Genomic DNA, 20417 nt, shown 5'->3' on the forward strand with positions numbered 1-20417 from the left:
GGCTTTTCCTTTTTACAGTTGGAAAAACTGTTAGGAGTCTGGCATGGCGATGTTTTCACCTGAAAACCCCGCAGCACGACAGGCTTGTTCTTGCGCACTTTCATTAGACTCCAGTTCACGTGAACGTGTTGATTAGAGAAACGATTTGCTGCAGTAAAGATGTCGGTTGATGCAGAAGATGATAAACATACATCTCAAATCCCGAACTGCACTTTTTGTTTATTTGTGTATTTCTGTGTAGACACGCAGACTTGGAATCATGTCTTAAACCAAACTCTGCGCCCGTTGAACAGCTCGGTTACCTTTATTGCGACAGCGCCGACACGATAGGCGGATGTATTCCACCAGCTTAAAAACGTTTTTCCCTCTAGGTGGCAAAACGTTTCAACACGCCACACACTCGCGTTTTTCCACAACTCTTGTGTGTATGGGATGCAACAAAGACGGGCATCTTCCAGCAGGACTTCTCTGCGTGCGTCTCTATCGAAGCATCCACAAGATGGTGGTGTGGATATCTGTACGTGGATTTTGAGAAAAAGGGAGGAAAAAAACAGGAAAAAAGGCGGTTAGAGTGGAAGGTTGAGTGGGGTTTGTCTCTTGCGTGGATATTTACAGCTTCATCGCTGCTAATGCTGTGGTTTCAATGGATCTGTGGCATTCACACTGGCTCCGTAACAGCAGCAGATTGCAGTTCCACACAGGCTGCTGGTTTAAAAACGGATGACCTTGTATGTGTTGTCATTCATGAACGCACAATGGAGTGGTGAACTTGGTGCAAAAGGGACCATAAAAACATAGACACACCCAGAAAATAGATGTGATGTGTGAACATCAGGTGAAACATATGTTTTGCATTTGAAAGCCGCTGCAGGAGTATTATTGATTATTATTGATAATCATATGATTCTCTAAAGAAATACATTCTTCAAACACCAAGACTTGAGTTTAGCAAAGCTTTGATTCATTCTGATGTGTGTGTGTGTGTGTGTGTGTGTGTGTGTGTGTGTGTGTGGGGGGGGGTAACTCTCTCTCATGTTCAAAGAAGGGTGCTTGAAAGCATCATCTCTCTTAGAGAATGTTTTTACTGTTGCATGTTGATGGCATGAGCTACGCGCTTGGGCCTACCTTAACTTTTAGTTCATTGTGTCAATGGTGTCCACAGGGGCCAATGCAAAGGGCCGGCTCCTCTGTGATGGTAGAATAAGCAAACAGAGATGGACCCGACTCATGCTTAGCCAGTGGTTGTTCTGCCACCATGTTACCACACATGTGAGGGTGTGGAGTGTGAGTTTACCCCACAATGGCTTCTGTGGGTAGTTCATGTTTTGCACCCCTGATGGGATGAGCCTGGCAAACACAAAGTGTCAGTGCATTTTCACATGCTGCTCAAAGCAGGTGGTCTTCTCCCTGACATTTGCAGGTTATGTTTACGTTAGATTGGTTACATAATTGGGGTACTTTCTCACATTGCTGCTAAACTGGAACAGGAATTACTTGGCACATGGGGTGTGTGTTTTTAGTAGAGTACTGTATGGAAACGTTTAGGTCTATGGCAACCTGCTAGCAACATGGTTGCTAGTAAGTATGAATACTTTCTTGTAAACATCTTGACCCCTTTATGCACATTTTCTATCAATGTGTCCATAAATTGGCAGAATTAGAGGGAGTTACCCACAGTTAATGTAAAAAATCAGACATCAGGCCCTTAAGTGGCTTGGCTGTGAAGAAAGTCCCAGCATTGTTATGCTACCATTACAAGACTTCTTGCAAAGTGCAGCCTCCTTGCTATTTATACCATTGCACCCCGTTGCAAGGGCCTGCCTTTATCAGGAAGAAGAAATTAAAAGTTAATGTTGTCGATTACAAGCTGATAAAAAATCAGATTGGGTTCTTTTTCCCTGAGAAATGTTTCTTTACAAAATTAAAATGATTAGTCTGCTTTCTCTAGGATACGGTGGCCGCGTATCGAGATCCCACACACTTCAAAAATCACCCTGTGATGATTAAACCAATCTTCAGACAAGTTATGAAAAACGAGATGATGAAGTTATTTGACTCGCCAAGGGATCAGAGTTAGCCTCCGGGTGCTTCTAGTGCTAAGCAGTCATATTGATGCAAAGAGCTCACAGTCAATAGTTATTGATCAGCACAAACATTTTATGTCATTTATATGAAATGCTATGAAATCTCTGAACTATATCGAAATGACTTTTGAGATGAAGAGCACAGGTGTAAACGTCATCGTCCTGGTAAAGGATACTTCAGGAAAACACATATTTAAGAAGCTAACAACTTGAGTCACTCATCATGTTTGTGTAACATAAGAAGGAGAAAATAGAGACATTCTTCACATCACAGCATATCTGAGTTTCTTTCTCTGGTTTAAAACCAATGTTAGTAGGCGAGATGGAAAATGCAAAACAGACATGCTATCTATCTATCTATCTATCTATCTATCTATCTATCTATCTATCTATCTATCTATCTATCTATCTATCTATCTATCTATCTATCTATCTATCCATCTATCCATCTATCTATCTATCTATCTATCCATCTATCTATCTATCTATCCATCTATCTATCTATCTATCTATCTATCTATCCATCCATCCATCCATCCATCCATCCATCCATCCATCCATCCATCCATCCATCTGGCCTTAGCACATCAGAGTGATTGCTGGAATTTCCCAAGTTTCATAGCATGTGTTTTAGGAGCGTTGGCCTCTTTCACACGTTCCCTGTTGCTGCTTAAGACACTTTTACAGTGAAGAGGGATTTAAGATCATTTATCCTTCAAATATTTCAGATTATTCAGATTTATTGGATGCCTTCATTAAAAAGCTTAGAATTTTCTTTAAAAATGTATTTTTCTCTTTTTTCTGCATGTGATATGCTCGTTTATTGTCTTGTTCTTTCATGCAACATCTACTAGTTATCTTCTGTCTAAGATGAGGCAGCTAGCTGTGGGTAGCATTCTCATTCATTGTTCCTTCACTTATTACCAACCAAAGCAGCCTCAAACCCCGATGCTCCCTCCACTTTCCTTTAAATTTGTGGTGATATTTTGTTGTTGGTGTGCAGTTTGATGTTGGCAGCACAGATTTCTTTGGTGGCGCTGCTCTAAAGTCAGCTGATCCAAGTAGCTTCTGGAGAAATGACACGTTTACTTTTTCCAGCCTGTAATCCATTACTGATTACTCACTATGTTCAAGAAAGACAGTGGTTGTTTCTGTAAAGTGGAGATTCTGAAAAAACAAGTGTGTTATTAGCTTTGTCAGATTGTGTGCTTTGTTGTTATGACTTAGATGAATCTCAGAACAGTTTTATTAATAATCAATGCAGAAATCCTGACAACTCTAAAAGATTTACTTTTTCTTGCAACTGTATGTTGCAGTTCTATTGTTTTATGTCTGTTCAACTTCCTGTGATAGCCACAGGAGTAGAGAGTGCCTGACTGGATCATTTTATGATGATTGAAATGCAAATGACAGACTGCGGCTTCATTGATATTCATAAGACGTATCTCATATAATCATTACGAGTCAGAACAATGTTCACAATCTCCTGTGTGCTTCTGTCAAGGAGACCTATGGATGCATACTCTGTATTCAGCTCGAGCCATCTGAAGGACTTTTTTGAAAAACACAAACACACCCTATCCCCCAAACACACATCATAAAATGCCCCATTACTGCAAGTAATATAAACTCTGTCAATTTATCACACACACACGCGCACACACACAAGGGAAAAAAAGAAAAACAAGCATATACCCTCAGTTAAGAATGAGTAACAATTTCATTTCATTTGCTGCATTCATGCTTTTACTGTTTGGTGACTCCTGTGCTGCCATGCGAGGCAGCGTGAACATAATAGGAGCCAGTGATGTACAGCCTGCGGTTGTAGTCAAACACCAAACAACTGCTCACTAAAATCAATACATCTTCTGTTAAATATATGTTGAATATATGCAGTTATATAATGTTACAGTGAATAAAAGCCCTTGCCCATTTTCAAAGGCATATAGCTTATTTCACATCATTTTCATTAATAAGACTTTTAAATGAGTCGAAACTTGCTTTTTCCTTATTATTTATATGCAAACATGTATAATGTTTTTATTTATGGGTTCCCTGTGTTAAGTAACCCGTAGTGGCTTGAAAAGCCAAAATTGTATTAATTCATCCATCAGTAGTTTTCTGCATGCGCTGATAAAGACATAACACTATGGCTCTTTTGTGGTGGAGGTTTTATTGCCCTTGGGAACTTGTAGAGCAATGTAGTGGAAGACCATGGTGGTCTGGTAAATCCTCTGAGGGAGGAAGAAAGTACAGGTGTAGGAGCCATAGAGCCAAGAGGCCGTCCTGCCTGACACCAGTCCTGACTCTTATAAGCACCTGAAACAAGTGAATGCTCAGCATTACCAGGTACACTACCAGTCAAAGTTTGGACACACCTTCTCATTTAATGTTTTTTTCATTATTTTTACTATTTTCTACGTTGTAGATACAAACTGAACACATCAAATTCACGAAGAAAGATATATGGAGTTATGTAGCAAAGAAAAAAATTGAGGAATAACTTTAAATATGTTTTATATTTAGATTCCTGACAGTAGCCGCCCTCTGCTGTGTCGACAGCTGCAAACCCTCGGCCTTCTCTCAGTGAGCTTCATGATGTCATCACCTGACATGGTTTCACCTCACAGGTGAGCCTGTCAGGGTTCATTGGTGGAGTTTCTTGCCTTCTTAATGACGTTGGCACCATCAGTTGTGTTGTGCAGCAGTCAGGTTGGTGCACAGCTGACAGCCCTATTTGACAACTGTTAGAATTCATATTATGACAAGAACCAATCGGAGTAGAGAGAAACAACAGCCCATCATTACTTTAAGAACTGAAGCTCAGTCAGTCCGGAAAATTGCTAAAACTTTGAATGTGTCCCCGAGTGCAGTCGCAGAAACCATCAAGACCACGATGAAACTGTCTGACATGAGGACCAAGAGCCACCTCTGCTGCTGAGGATAAATTCATTAATGCGGTAAATCTCCGTTAACGAGTTACCACGGATCGTTAAAGAGCTAACGCGTTGACACCGTGCAGCCCACACGGGCTGATCCGTGGTAACTCGTTAACAGGATTTACTTTAATGCAGTTATGGTGTTAACGTCATTTTAACTAGATCCATGCTGACAGCACTAATTATTATTAAAAATCATTACTTAAACATAATTTTGTGAATGCTTTGTAAAGTTGCTCTCAAAAACCTAAAAGAAAACTCGGTGCCAAATGAAGAAAATTTCAAGAAAGATGGATGTTCCAGTACTTTTTTGTTGAGTTCAATAGAAGTGTGAGATGACTTATATGGATTGAGGAATTTGGATATTGACGCTGCAGTTGAAGTAAGTTACCTGACAGCTGACGAGCTGCATGCTGCTGATATTCCAGGTCTTGCTTGTTAAAGCAAGTTCAGGTCAGGGCTTCCAGATGCCCACCTGGAAGCTGTACTCAGAGTTTCATCTGTAACATCCATCAGAGTAAATATGGCTCAGCTGTGTGAACAGAAGTGCTGCCAAGTGGCTGGCAAGAAAGAAAGCACAAATGGACTCAGAGGTGATTAGTTTATTGAGCGCAGTATTACAATATATGCTTTAAAAGGGAAAAAAGCACTAACTGTTAAAAATACATATACAAACAGTGTTGGGGAGTAACGGAATACATGTACCGCCGTTACGTATTTAGAATACAAAATATGAGTAACTGTATTCCGTTACAGTTACCGTTTAAAAAGGTGGTATTCAGAATACAGTTACTTTGTTGAAATAAATGGATTACACTGCGGTACTTTCCTGTTTCATGTTGTCGCGGGTCAGGACTGTTTGGGTTTGTTTGACAGCTACGTTCTGTTGTTCCAGGCGGCTCTACAGGGTGGAACAACACTACACCAACACTACACCACCCTGTGGCACTACAGGGTGATGCTCTCTCTCTCTCTGTGTTTCCTGGGTGAGAGAGCGCCTGTTGTTGTTGTTGTTGTTGTGCTAAGCTAACAGGCAGAATGCTACAAGCATAGCTCTAAAGAATGTAGCATCATGGGCAGTGTAGTCCGTGCTGCAGGGAGAATGCACTGCCATACACGTTATGTGTCTGTGAGCGCGAGGAGGGAGAAAAAGGCGAGTGGAAAGGTACGAGTTGTCATCGAGCAAAAACAGGAGCTGGAAGCATGTAAATATAATAATAACCACTGCAGCCAAGAAGAGTGCCTGACGAGCCCAGTTGTAAGTAAGCTATTAAGACTCGACTGTACACCGTGTTCGTGTTTTCCTCCGAAACAATAAGTTCCGTTGGAGCAGCCTTTCAACGCCTCTCTCTGTCTCTCGCAAGAAAAATTGACCCACACAAGAAAGTAAAGCTATTTTTCGGCTACCAGCCGACAGGGACCCCGCCGTATTAGTCAGAGGTCCCTTTACTACAGTTCAGAGTCGCGGACCTTCAGTAATAGTAATAAATCACACAGCAATAGTACATTCACGTTGTTGTAAAAAGCATGATAATATATTAAGTAATCCAAAGTATTCAGAATACGTTACTGTCATTGAGTAACGTAACGGAATACGTTACAGAATACATTTTGGGGCATGTATTCTGTAACGGAATACATTTTAAAAGTAACCTTCCCAACACTGTATACAAATGTATATTTGTGTGTTTTTTTTTAGACATATCACTGTAAAAAAAACAGAAAGTGCTGTTTTTACAGGAAAACGCTGGCAGCTGGGGTTACCAGGGACTTCCTGTAAAAAATACAGCAGCAGTAGATAGCTTTACACAGAAGATATGTAAACTGGAGTGGTAAAGGAATCAAATATTTAGAACATATACTAGAAGGAACAGAATTTATTTCATTTGACGGACTAGTTACACAATATGGGATCAACAAGAAAAGATTTTTAGAATATCAACAAATTAAATCCATAGTAAGAAAGAAATTTAAACCGGGTCAAGTTGAACTACAAACACCACCAAGTGTGGTTCAATTTCTTACTCTTAAAACCCCCAAATTACTATCCAAAATATACAGAATGCTTTCTAAAACAGATGAATCAATATCACTTCCTATTGCAAAATGGGAAGCGGATTTATCAGTTAACTTAGACCTAAACTTCTGGTCTCAGATTTGCTTAAAAACCTTTCATCTAATTAGAAATCCCAGTCTTCAATTAATTCAATACAAAATATTACATAGAGTGCACTATACAGGTCATCGGATGTTCAAGATGGGCTTTACGTCTACCAAGAACTGCTCACACTGCCAAACCAATTCACCGGACAATTATATCCACGCTCTTTGGTTCTGTCCACCAGTTCAGAAGTTTTGGCGCGAGATATGTGAAGACTTATCGAAGTGTCTGAAATGTAACATTCCAACTTCCCCCTTAGTGTGTTTGTTGGGCAGCTTAGATAATGTCACTTCAGAAAAGAATATAGCCCATATGGTTTTCACTGCCCTATGCATAGCCAAGAAAACTGTCCTCATGAACTGGAAAAATAAAAATAATCTTAATTCTAACCAATATAGAAATTATCTATTAGATTACATTAGTCTTGATACAGCCTCTGCCACCACATCAGATCAATTGCTCTGGGCTCCTTTGATCAGCTCCATCACCTAGTGGGGGTGGGGGGGGTCATAGTTTGGTCCCGCCTTCACTGTTGTGATTGGTGTGGGGGTAGGGACAGGCTCAGGGCGTCGGGGGGGGGGGGGGTCCCCCCAGGAGCATCTTCCTTGGAGGACTCAACCCGGGGTAGCGGTCATGGCCCTTTAAGGGCTCTGTTGGCTCTCAGGTGACTGTTTCCTCGTGGCTGCGTGCAGCGGGGCTAGGGGAGGGTCTGTGCTGACGGACGTGGGTTACTGACCTGGTAGCCTGGCTGCCCCTGGGTGGGTCCGGGATGGGCGTGAGGTTCTGGGGGTGCTCCGTCTCTGGGCTGGGGCCCTGGCTGGGTCTTGGGGGCTTGGGTCCTGGTTGGTGTGTTGCCGGGGTTGTGGGCGGGTGGGTGCATGGGGGCCAAGTCCTGGAGCAGGGTGCCGCCAGTGCATTGAGCCACCTGGGGGGCTCTTCAACTGGTGGGGGAGATTGTCACATCTTGCAGGAACTTTCCTCTCTTCAGGAACTCTCTGCAGGAGGGGGAGATACAGGAGAGGTGGAGGAAGATCTCAGCCTGGGCGTCTATTGTCTTATGTAGTCTGGAAGATGAGTGGATGGTGGGGTGGGTGCAGTTTTCTCTGTGGTGGGGTTGGGTGGACTGTCCCGGGCTCTGTGGGGCCGGGCAGCGCTGCTGTACTGGGCCCCGGTCCGGATGGGCCTGGGCCCCCTTTCCCTGGTGGGTTGAGTATGGGGGTGCCTACTGGGGTCAGCGGGGGAGCTGGCCCCAGGGAGGGGTCACTTGCCCCTCCCTTCCTTCCCTCCCCATCTCCAGCTGCCTCCCCCTTCCCGCTTCACCACAACCACCCACACATGCAGGGCCTTGGAGTGGGGGTATGTCACCAGGGTGCAGAGGAGGCTACCCCCCCCCCCCCCCCCCCCCTGCCCCTTCTGGCTGCCTGTTTCTCAATTTTATCCCACAACTTAGACATTCACATTACTCACACTCTCATTACACATACATATAGGATCTTGGGGGTGGGCACGCTACACGGACTCCAAAAGACCATCAGGGTGTACACCCCACCCCTGGCGTCGTTGCCCACCTCTCAATTTTAAATACACATAGACATTGAGGGCTAGCTAGACCCGGTTTGTAGAGTACGCTTGGGGAGTGTGATCGTGTGTACAGCGTCTCTTTATGTCTGTCTCCACGTTGGTTGAGTGTGGAGTAAGTGCATATGAGCGCATGAGGGTGGGAATGGATGTTTGTGTCTGTGTGTGCCTGTATGTCTGTGTCTATATGTCAGGTTGGGTATCAGACGCCACCTCTCTGGGGACATCTCAGGCCCTCCAAGGTTTGGAGGCCTATCTCTCCCCCCCCCGCCCAACACCACCACTACCACCACCACTACTTCCCCTGCCAGTGGCGGACTCCCTCAGACATCGGTGCGTTGGTGGTTCTTTGTGTCCGGGATGGGCGTCCAGGTACACACTGGCTCACTGCTTGGTGGCTGCTTATCGGGGCCTGGAGCCTGGGGCTCGCTAGGGCCACTTCGGGGGTGGGGTACTCTCGGCCTCTCGGTCTGGGGCTCGGTCACTCAGGCACAGCTGGCTGCCGGCAGAGCTCACGGGCACGTCGCTGCAACCTCCCCTGGCTTCTGCTCCACGGAGGCCCCACACTCTGTTGCCCCTCTGTTGGTCTTCCTTGGTCTCTTGTGTTCTGGAGGCCTCTGGATGTCTGGAGTTTTGATCTCCTCCATACCTGCTTCATGCCCTGGAGGACGAGGCTGTGGCCCCCCCACACCCTCTAGCAGATCATTACATGAAGGAACCTTTTAAAAAAGTTTCTGATTCAATCTATTTTTGTCTCTGAAAAAATGTCTCTAAAAATTGTGATGCAAATTGTTGTTGTTTATTTCATGGAATTGATTTCGTAGAGTTCCTGTGATTGTTATGTATATTTTTTATCTTGTTTGCATTTTATGTGCACCTGTGGGAATGACCCACTTTTACATGGATAAGGTGACATTCAGTCACCTTATCCTATAATGGTTCGGTCCAGAACCTATTTCAACAATCATCATCCCCATTAATGATGATGTTTATGTGTGAGTGGCTGATTGGGTCATTAGTTTTTTTATTTTCTGTTGTTTTATTTTAAATTAAGCACAAGCTGTTTGGTGTTTTGTAATAGCCCCAATGAAGGCCACAAGCCGAAACATGTTTGTCTGGTAATAAAGTTGTTCCTTAGGGTTTCAGGCAAAAAAAAAAGAGAAAAGAAAAAAAAAAACAGAAAATATGTAAACTGATTTACAGTGAATGAAACACACAACTGTTAAATCTACAAAAAAAGAAATTAATTTCACACAACAATTGTTGTGTATTCATAGAATATTTCCTGTATTTTTTACATGTAATAATTGCTTATTGTGGATCCATAAATTGTAAAATTAAAAGGGAAATGTCAAACAAAAAACTAAATTGAACTGGTAAAACAACGGTGAAACTGTGCATTTTAAATGGAGCTGCTCTTTATATTATACATAAAATCTATTACTATGCTGTATTTTCATGTTTTAATGTAAAATTTGAAATCATAAACCTGCAAACATCTTACTGCTGTGCCTTCACTTAAACATGCAAAAATACATCTTCAGAAAAGACTAGTGAGGAAAATATCACTTTTGGGGAATTCATTTTGCAGCCATCCATCCTCATCCGCTTTATCCGAGGCCGGGTCGCGGGGGCAGCATTTTGCAGCCATTATCAATAAAACAATTGACAACAATTGGATGCATTTTTTCCAACTTACACAACAACTTGCACAGCAGTCACACAATTCAATCAAAATGCTATAAAACTGTGGAACATTGCCACAAAGCAAGAACCATCTTCATTAAACAAGCATGTGGCACACCCTCTACCAGAAAAAGTTACAGTAACCTGTTAAGACTAAAAAAATGACATATTGTGCGAAAATTACCGTAATCACCATCCCGCACGACACATACTCTGCTGTCACCACAACCGTGGCCCTGGTCGATCGTGGCTCAAGAGTTGGGAGTTCGCCTTGTAATCTGAAGGTTGCTGGTTCGAGCACTGGCTCTGACAGTCTCGGTCGTTGTGTCCTTGGGCAAGACACTTCACCTGTTGCCTACTGGTGGTGGTCAGAGGGTGGGCACCAGTGTCCAGCAGCCTCGCCTCTGTCAGTGCGCCCCAGGGCGGCTGTGGCTACAGTGTAGCTGCCATCACCAGTGTGTGTGTGTGTGTGTGAATGGGTGGATGACAGGTTGTGTAAAGCGCTTTGGGGTCCTTAGGGACGAGTAAAGTACTATACAAATACAGGCCATTTACCATAACAATTGTTTTCCCCAAATTCAAGTTAAAATATAACCAAAATGCTTTGGGAAGTGAACACTGCATGGTCAAAAACATGTGTCTGTTGCAGTGATAAATCACACTTTTGCATTTTTAAAAAAAAGGTTATAGGTAGTCAGATGTCAGCCAAGTCTTGGTCTGGCCCTGAATCTTGGCCAGGCTTGGACCCAGATTCAGACTGTTATTTTATAAAAACAGTCTGAATCCGGGTCCAAACCCAGCCAAGACTCAGAGCCAGACCTGGATTCCAGAGTCTCAATTACAATTGTTATAACGCGAGATTCTCAGGTCTGAGAAATAAGAAAGACATATTTGCTCACCTTTTGAAGAACCTCCAGAGTGGAAGCCAGCTCAGATAATGGATGTTAAAGTTGTAGTATTTATTAATGAAATTCATTTTGAAATATAAATATAATTTTTATTTAAATGAAATGATTAAATAATATATTAATGTTTAAATAAATACAGTGATTAAAAAATGAATTTGATGCACATGGCTCTTCTGGTCCTCCACAGCTATCATGTGTCTGGTGTAAACGTGTATTCAGGTGTTTTATTTGTTAGGCCAGCGGCCGCGAGAGTCGAGGCTCGGGTGTGAAATTGATGGTTTTCAGGGTTTTTGTCGTTAACTCGGTTTCCCTTGTTTTTTTTTCAAATGTTGTGGTTGTGTGTCTTATTTTGAAAGAAATAGTTACGCGTTACCATAGAGAGCATTAAGGGGCAGAGAGGAGGATGTTACTTTCGATGTTGTTGGTGCAAGTTACACAATTACACAGTGAATTGATGTTTAGTATTATATTTACAAAATAGCAGTTTTTGTCTTGGCTGCATCCTTTTATTTTGTTGTATTTATCCGCGACTCCTTAAAGGCCGGTCCGTGAAAATGTTGTCTGATATTAAACCGGTCTGGAGCAAAAAAGGTTGGGGACCGCTGAGTCAGGCCATTTCAAGATTTAAAAGGTAGCATTAAAGAAATATGAGCTCAAAGCATTAAAATGTTGAGGCACTGGTTGTGTTAGTTCAGTGAATGGAAGTTATTTGTAAGGGAAACTATTTCTACTTGCTGCCAACACAAATGTGTATACTTGTGTCTCTTTTCACAAACTAAATGTGAATCTGATCATGGAAACTAATGATCCTCGATACATATGGAGCACAGCAGCAGACACCCAGTGCATTGCAGGCAACTATAGTCACATGTTACACAGTGTTACAGGCATATACAGTGTTCCTGAAACATGAAAACTATAAAATTCTTTATCATTTTTTGTGATGACTTTAACTAATTACACTTGCTGCACTGCAGTGTCGCTGATCAGGGACATACTCTCTTCTCACTACATCCACACTCATTGTAGGGCTGATTGACTTTGTGATGTTAATGTTTCGGAAATTCACTCAGTTAGTGTTAGGGTGCCTGTACAGCCATTTGCCTTTGTCTCAACTATGTAGTCAACATTTTCTTCCCCTCTGTTCTGTTTTACTAATCATTATTGTAAAGCTGTTGGAATCGGACAGATCGGCACTTTGACTCTCTTACTAAGATCATCTATTCATGCAGTTTTGTTTTTTTCATTTTGAGAAAGGACTCAGTGCTGGTCAGCATGAGATTGAATCACTGATTTGGCTGCTTTCAGTGGCACTTAATGGGAGGATAATTAATCAACACATTTGGATTGGAGCTGATTTTCCTTAACCAATAAAATATGAAAACTATATAGTTTAAAATGAAGAAGGTGCTATAACAGGACCTTGAATTAATATCAGTGAGATGCTTCAGAGCCTACAGGATAGATTTATAATTCCAGGAACTTTCCAGAACTCCCTCACCAAAGAAAATGTGCTGTTATTGACTCATTTCCACCAGTCTCAATCCTCCACAGTCCTCTGCTCGCTCTTTTCTTTTGTTCTGGAGCCAACAAAGTATTCTCATTTTTAGCTATTGGGCAGCAAGCAGTGAAAATGAAGACGTTTTCAGAATAACTGCAGGACACCGATGCCTTCGGTCACTTTAACAAAACAAAAACCAATGTGATGATGATGATGATGATGATAACAATAATAATAAAGTATAGTTAACACATGTTTTATTCAAATTAATGTAAACACAATCAGCAGAGAGTTACGAGTGTCGCAGAGGTCAGATCAAACTTTGACTTCATTCCTGGCCACCAACACAAAACAGCAAAACAGGATGTAGGATGGAATATGGAAAACAGGAAGAGTTGTTTAGACTCGTATACACTTTATAGTATATTTATTTACACTATTTGCTGCTACTTTCACTCAAAATGTGGTTAGGTACATGCAGCCAAACTGGTTGTTTAATATAAGACGAATCGTGGTTCTGCTTGTTAAAAAGCAACATTTTGAAACCATTAATGTTTCAATCTATGATGCAAAACGACACATAGAAACATTACAGTTGGGGGTGAGGTCAAGGTAAGTTTAAAGAAAACCTAAACCAAACAATATATTCTGAGAGCACAGAAAATCATTTCAAATAAAAGTTTGAACACTTTTTAAATTAAAGTCAAAATTTTGTCCTTCGTCCTAACCAACAAAACCATTTAGGAGATAACCAAGGTTAAGTTCACCCTCTCAAGAACATACGTGTGCATACACATCATATATCCAAGTAATTTTTCCCTAGTAATTTGCTGAATTAAACATGATTAATCTGCTCAGACTCATCTGGTAAACTGCAATAACACTGTAAATATGTCGTAGTGGAAACACTCAACATGCTTTTTGTTGTTCTTTTAGGACATCTATCTCGTCAAGCTGGACTTGAGATAACCAAAGTGTTCTTCAGAGTGCTTTCTTCTGGGAGTGACAGTTACCCAGCAGCCATCAACCTCCACAGAGTCTTGGGATGGGGAGCTCTGAGAAAGCTGCTTTGACTGGCCGGGGCTCATGTGCTCAACTTGCATCCTGAGGAGAAGCAGGCAGCTTCTTGGTGGGGTGCCCAGGACCCAAGCGTGGACCAAAACCACAACCTGCCAGGCTCGGGCTCAGCACAAAAGGAGCATGACAGCATCTGGAGGCCTTTCATGGATGTGTTACTGCATGGCTAAGGTCAGCATTCTGTCGTGGATGGGGCTGGTGTTGATCTCGTCAGCTATCGTTCAAGCCCAGCAGCACCCTGTAGTCACCACCAATTATGGGAAGTTGCGGGGAGTGAAACTTACATTGCCCAATGAGATACTGGGACCAGTGGAGCAGTATTTGGGGATTCCATATGCAATGGCCCCAACGGGGGAGAGGAGGTTCCAACCACCAGAGCCCCCCATGTCGTGGCCCGGTATCAGGAATGCTACTCAGTTTCCTTCAGTTTGTCCTCAGTTCTTAGAGGACCGCTTTTTACTCAATGATATGCTCCCCGTGTGGTTCACGGCTAACTTGGATACAGTGGTTACCTACGTGCAGGAGCAGAGCGAGGACTGCCTTTATCTGAACATCTATGTCCCCACAGAGGACGGTAGGAAAACCTCGTTTTTCTGCTCGTTGTCATGTGTCTGTGTTTTTACAGCTTATATTTCACTTTATTTGAGCTTTAGTATTCCTCTGGCAGACTTACATTCATCTCCCAACACCTGCTCAGTCTCACATCAATCTGCCACTTCCATTTTGTAATGATTCTGCAGTTTTGTATTGTGTTATGACTAAAGCACAGCTCTTTCCTTGACAGACTGCTTTCACCGTTCCCTGAAAGACATTTACTAAGTGAATTATTCATCCACTAATAGAAGACATGAGCTTGGATTAGATGTAGACAGGTCTGCATCACCTACAGGTGCTGCGCCGGGGCAATGACCCAATCCTCTTTTCAAATATACATTGTTAAAGCGCCACATTTCCTTCAAAGTTCCATGAATCCACAGGGTAGTAATGTTAAATAATTTACATAACAATATTTTTAAAAAGAATCACAATTGTTATTTTCTAGTTAACTACATCTACAAAACATTTAATTGTTTTTTGTGCTGATATAACAAAAACATGGTATATACAGGAATTATAATTCTGCAAGTCAGTTGCTAATAAAAGCACATTTTAAAACCTCTTTAAAGCAGAGTGAGTAGCACAATGGTGATTATGACATGATTTAATGACGTGAGAGATAAAAAGTCGCTACCTGTTAATTTTAGCTAATAACACTGATCTTTAACCATCGAATCCATTTATTGATCTTTTTTGGCTAACCCAGTTTCATATGTTATCATTCATATTTCATTTCAAGAAAAGATGTGATGATAAATACATCCTGTTCAGTATTACAGAGCATTAATTTTTTTGAATCAACCTTATACTGAATTGATCCATAAATCCACAGAGTCACGTGTGACATTCAGGTGACTCCTTACTGGAACTTACTTAAACCGTCCATGGAACAGGAATCGAGCTACCGATGGAGAACTGGGAGAAAAAACAGAAGCACAAGGTTATGGGACAAATAACTCAGCAATAAGCACTAATGAGCGAGCCAAATTAGCACCATGGTGGATTCATAAATGCACAGTCATTATGAGAGGATGCACTGCAGGTGCAAGAGTGCTAGCCTGGGAAGGGCAGTTCCACCTGTGGGCAGAACACAGCCCCCCTCTCCACCTGAGAGAGCAGAGAGAGAAAGCACAGGTAGAAACCTCAAACCTGTCAAACACTGACAGTTTGCTTAAGGTCGATAAAAACTTTAGAATGGTCTTTATTGAGATATGATACTTCTGCAGTTTCATTATTGGGTGAAAGTCATGTAAAGATAGAGGAGGATAGTTGTTGAGTTTATGACCAAAATATAATGAATCTCCCACATGTATGTGTGAACTCTGTAACAGAGGTGTGGTCAGCAGCTTGGTGAGGATCACCTGCACAAGCTGTCAACAGATTCTTCTGACCAGTTACCCACGACTGTTGCTTACATACTTTAAGTGATGCTTGCACATTTGTATGCCTGTGATTAGCTAATCAACACCTGTCTTTTGGTGGTCCTGGTCAGGTTGTCTGATTTTCTTTTCCAGATTCTAATTGCCGATTACCTTTTACCTATTCATTTATTATTTACCGTATTTCCCGGACTACAAAGCGCACCTGAATATTAGCCGCACAAGCTAAAATCAGGGGAAAATCCTGTTTTGTACATACATTAGCCGCACCTGAATAAAAGCCGCAGGTGTTTCAATGTTGACTTATCATATGTAAGAGAATATGCACAAAGGGAATTGTCAGGAAAGAGATGGCTGTTTGGAGACACACCCCTTTTATTAATATTTTGAAAAACAAGTTATGGATACATATTTGCACATGTGCTGTGCTTCATAAATGAGTAACAAATGTAGTACATAACAGTAACCTACAGCACACCAGAAAAATAGATTCGGACTACCTTTTAGGCTCAGGTGCAGCGACACGGCTTTAACAAGAAGAAAAGTCAGTCATTCACCACCATCTTCCTGCGCACTAAAACCACCAAAGTCCTCTTCTCCAGTGTCGGATACGAACAGGCTCAGGATGGCTTCGTCATCCACTCTCCGCTTCTCTCCTTCGTTGTCACTTTCAAAACCAAAGAAATCCTCGTTGTCAGTGTCGAACACCCTCAGAAGGGCCGTGGCGGTGTCCTCCTCTCCATCATGCAGCAGTCCAGCCCTTCAAAATCCGTTGGTGATCGTGGATGTTTTCACACTTTTCCACGCTGTCAGATTCCACCGGTGGAGTTGAGCATAACTTGCTTTTCGCAAGTTTATCACCGCTCATCATCCACGCCTCCCACTGAACGCGTAGCGCTACTTTGAAGTTTGTTTTTCGCGCTACTTCGTACGGCACTACGTTGCCTGGCGGACGGACATGTGACCAACATACCACTCTTGAACCCCGATCCTTCCGCCAGGCAACGTAGTGCCGTACAACAGCGGAACAAACAAAACAAATCCTCTTACGATATCACAAAAATCATGGACAATCCATAGAAAAGCCGCACCTGACTAAAAGCCGCAGGGTTCAAAGCTTGTGCAAAAAGTAGCGGCTTATAGCCCGACAATTACGGTGCTTGATTTCTTTGCAAATTTGATTTCTAGGGCTCAGCCAGTGAGGTCTCCTGACAGTCAGCACACAGTGGTTGAAATAACCACACGTTTCCTTTCTTCTTTCTTTTTTCTTTTCCAAAGAAAGAGGAAATGCAAAAATTCTTGTCAAATGGCTTAGAGTCCACATTGCTGTGTTAACCAAGAGCACTGTTTGATTAAATATTTTTTAAAAAGCATGAGGTTTGAGTGGAAGACTTCTACGTTAGCTGATTTTCCACACGCTCTTGTTTGAAGGAGTACTTGTGATTTGGAGTAGGTGTGCTAATGGTACCAGCCGAGCACTTCAACAATTCAGGCTCTGCAGCATCGTCTGTGGACGGGATTCTAAAAGCACAGTGTGTAACTCGGAGTCAATGAAGATCAGGGGCTGTAGATCTGTTGTAGACTCTGAAAGGACAGTGAAACACATCAAGTTGTGTGTCTGGCTCATATCTTTGACAGTTCCATGCTAAATTTAGTCTGAGCCCTTGAGTACGCTGTAGATTAAAAAGTGCTGAAGAGAGGGATAATCTCACAATCCTACTTTGGTGCACAGTTGGGAGCTAATCTCAAATTATTAAGGACTATTAAGCACTTCCATGCAAAACACACACACACACACACACACACACACACACACACACACACACACACACACACACACACACACACACACACAGACATATAAAGATATGGATTAGTATAGACTAATATATACATACCATATGTATATAATAGTCTGATACTATGTGATAAACTGTTTGAGTGTTCTTGGCAAATGAGACTGTTTTACTGCATAAAATAGTCCTGATCACATCTGGTTTGTGCAGTTCATCACAGCCGGGCGGACGAGGGCAACTCAGAGTGTCGGACTCCAGATTGTCAGTCTGGTGATTCAAACAGGATCTCCTGCACATAGTCCTCATTTACAAACACATTACAGCTTACAGGTGGATTTACCTGTTTCAGGGCAGCTGGGCAACAGTGAGAAACCACTTATGGCTTGAGAGATAGAGAGTGAAGCTGGATAGCACATCCTTGGTTTGTTAACATAAAACTCAATGTTGCAGCCAGAGACGCTACAAAAGTGGACACCCCCCCACACACACACACACAGACTGATTTTTAGTTTTGTTCTCATTATTTTCATCTGAGTTATCAGTTCTGTCGCCAGTTACCTAACTTAAACCAATGTAAGTCAGTTAGCCGCAACCAACTAACCAATGACGTTATGTTGTGTGCTGGCACAAGATGGCCCTAAACATGCTCTGATAACTTTAAGGACTTATTTCTTAATCCCACCTTCACAAGTCTATGTCAATTTTTAAGAGTCGGGCTCCATAGTGTAGTGTCTCATGTCCACTTTAGAGTTCCCAGTTCTCAGACTGGTGATGGTCTGTGTAGGATACAGAGCATTACAGCGATTGCACTGTCACCATTTTAGGCTCATTTTCCCTCCCGAAGGACAAAAAGGCAAGTTTTAAATGCGTGATAAGCCTGTGTTTAAATTGAATTCTCTGTGCAGCATCATTTAATGTTTGGTAAAGTTACCTTACTATAACTAACTGGCTTTTGCTGCATAGTCAGACTGTTAGCAGATAAAATATTTGCCAAAACCTCATTGGCAGTAAAGCTTTTCCCAGAGGACATTTTTTTAGAGAGCATACGGACTGCAGAGTACACAGTGCACCGAGAGTAATCATTTAGATAGAAGGCTGTCATGGAAGCTTCGTCTGCCACACTTTGAACTGTGTATTTACCTTTTTTTTAATAAATGTAAGGTATAGTTATATAACTGTGTTAGAGGAACAAAATTTCTTTTGTATTGATTTCTATGCATTTCGACACTTGAAGAACATGAGTTACATTTATGCAAATGAGACTCTAATTCTATGTTTAATCATTGGATTTGTAGATTTATTTTTGATGACCGGTGAAGTTCGGCCCATTTTTATTTCTGAGAAGCTCTTCTCTAAGATCCTCTTTTTATACTCATGTACACCCACAACTGTTTCCAGCTGTTTTGTTTTAGTAGGACTGACTGTCCCAGCATTTTGTTGCATCCAGCCATCAGATTCAGAATGATGTATTATTTCTCTTAAAGTTTTCTGACTTTAAACATTTGATATATTTAAACTAAGAAACATATTGTCTTCTGTCAGTAGGATATGGGTTTATGAAAGTTCAAACTGCAGGATTATTGTTTTATTTTACATATCAAAACTTTTTTCAGAACCAGTTTATATTTATCCAAGTTTTTATAAAATTGTCACTCTCTTTGTGTTTATACACGGCCAATACATTTAATAATTAGTAATTCATTTTAACCTCTGGCTGTCTCCCATGTGTTTCTTTTGTCCCATCTCCTTTTAGTCACTTCCCTTCCCCTTACAGATAAACCAGCAGATGACTGTGTTTTGCAAATAAAGCAATATTATTGATATCTCTTATCCCAGAGACACATTTGGTGCAGATCTGTAATGTCAGTAACAGAGCTTTGTTTGTCTTCCACAGTGGGAGTGTTTTTTTTTAAATAGAAGATTTCCTCTTCAATATGCTGTACAAATGCTTTAAATAATAATAATAATAAATTTTATTTATGAGCGCCTTTCAAGTCACCCAAGGACACTTTACAATAAGAAGACACCTAGTAAAACAATGGCAAGATAAGAACAATAAAACAAAAGCACAAGATAAAATTGACAAACAGTGGATTCACAGTGAATATGCAGATTTGAACAGATGGGTTTTGAGTTGGGATTTAAACTGGGGGAGAGAACCAGTGTTTCTTATTTCAGGGGGCAGAGAGCTCCACAGCCTGGGAGCAGAGCAGCTGAAAGCTCTGCTTCCCATGGTGGTGAGGCGGAAGGAAGGTACAGCACGCTGGATAGAAGAAGAAGAACGAAGTGAGCGGGCAGAACAGGTGGTGGTTAACAGGTCAGAAAGGTAAGGAGGAGCGAGGTTATGAAGGGCCTGGAAGGTGAGTAGAAGAAGTTTGAATATTATCTGGATTTTCACAGGGAGCCAGTGAAGTTCCTGAAGAACAGGTGATGTGCTGGTAGGAGGGGTTCTGGTGATAATGCGAGCAGCAGAGTTCTGAACCAGTTGAAGCTGATGGAGGGATTTTTGGGGGAGACCATGCAGAAGAGAGTTGCAGTAGTCAATACGGGAGGTAACAAGACTGTGGACAAGAATGGACGTAGACTGGGTGGAAAGAGAAGGAAGCAATCTGTTAATATTGCATAGATGGAAGTAGGTAGAACGGGTGAGATTATTGATGTGAGATTTATAGGAAAGTGAACTGTCTAGGATGACACCAAGGCTCTTAACC

At 41.8% G+C, this 20417-nt stretch overlaps 1 protein-coding gene and 1 long non-coding RNA gene across 2 annotated transcripts in view; one reads left to right on the forward strand and one right to left on the reverse strand.

Annotated features, from left to right (window-relative positions):
* LOC309700095 overlaps positions 1-20417 on the reverse strand; it is a 436175-nt gene that overhangs the window by 158265 nt on the left and 257493 nt on the right. The window lies entirely within an intron of this gene.
* The window catches only part of nlgn4xa (neuroligin 4 X-linked a), a 92785-nt gene continuing 86170 nt past the window's right edge, over positions 13803-20417 (forward strand). The window contains exon 1 of the mRNA XM_082523464.1: positions 13803-14508. Within this exon, the coding sequence (XP_082379590.1) occupies positions 13944-14508 (565 nt within the window). The 5' untranslated portion in view covers positions 13803-13943. The remainder of the gene's footprint in view (positions 14509-20417) is intronic.

This window comes from Aulonocara stuartgranti (assembly GCF_965226115.1).
Source record: "Aulonocara stuartgranti genome assembly, chromosome: 23".
Classification (NCBI taxonomy): domain Eukaryota; kingdom Metazoa; phylum Chordata; class Actinopteri; order Cichliformes; family Cichlidae; genus Aulonocara; species Aulonocara stuartgranti.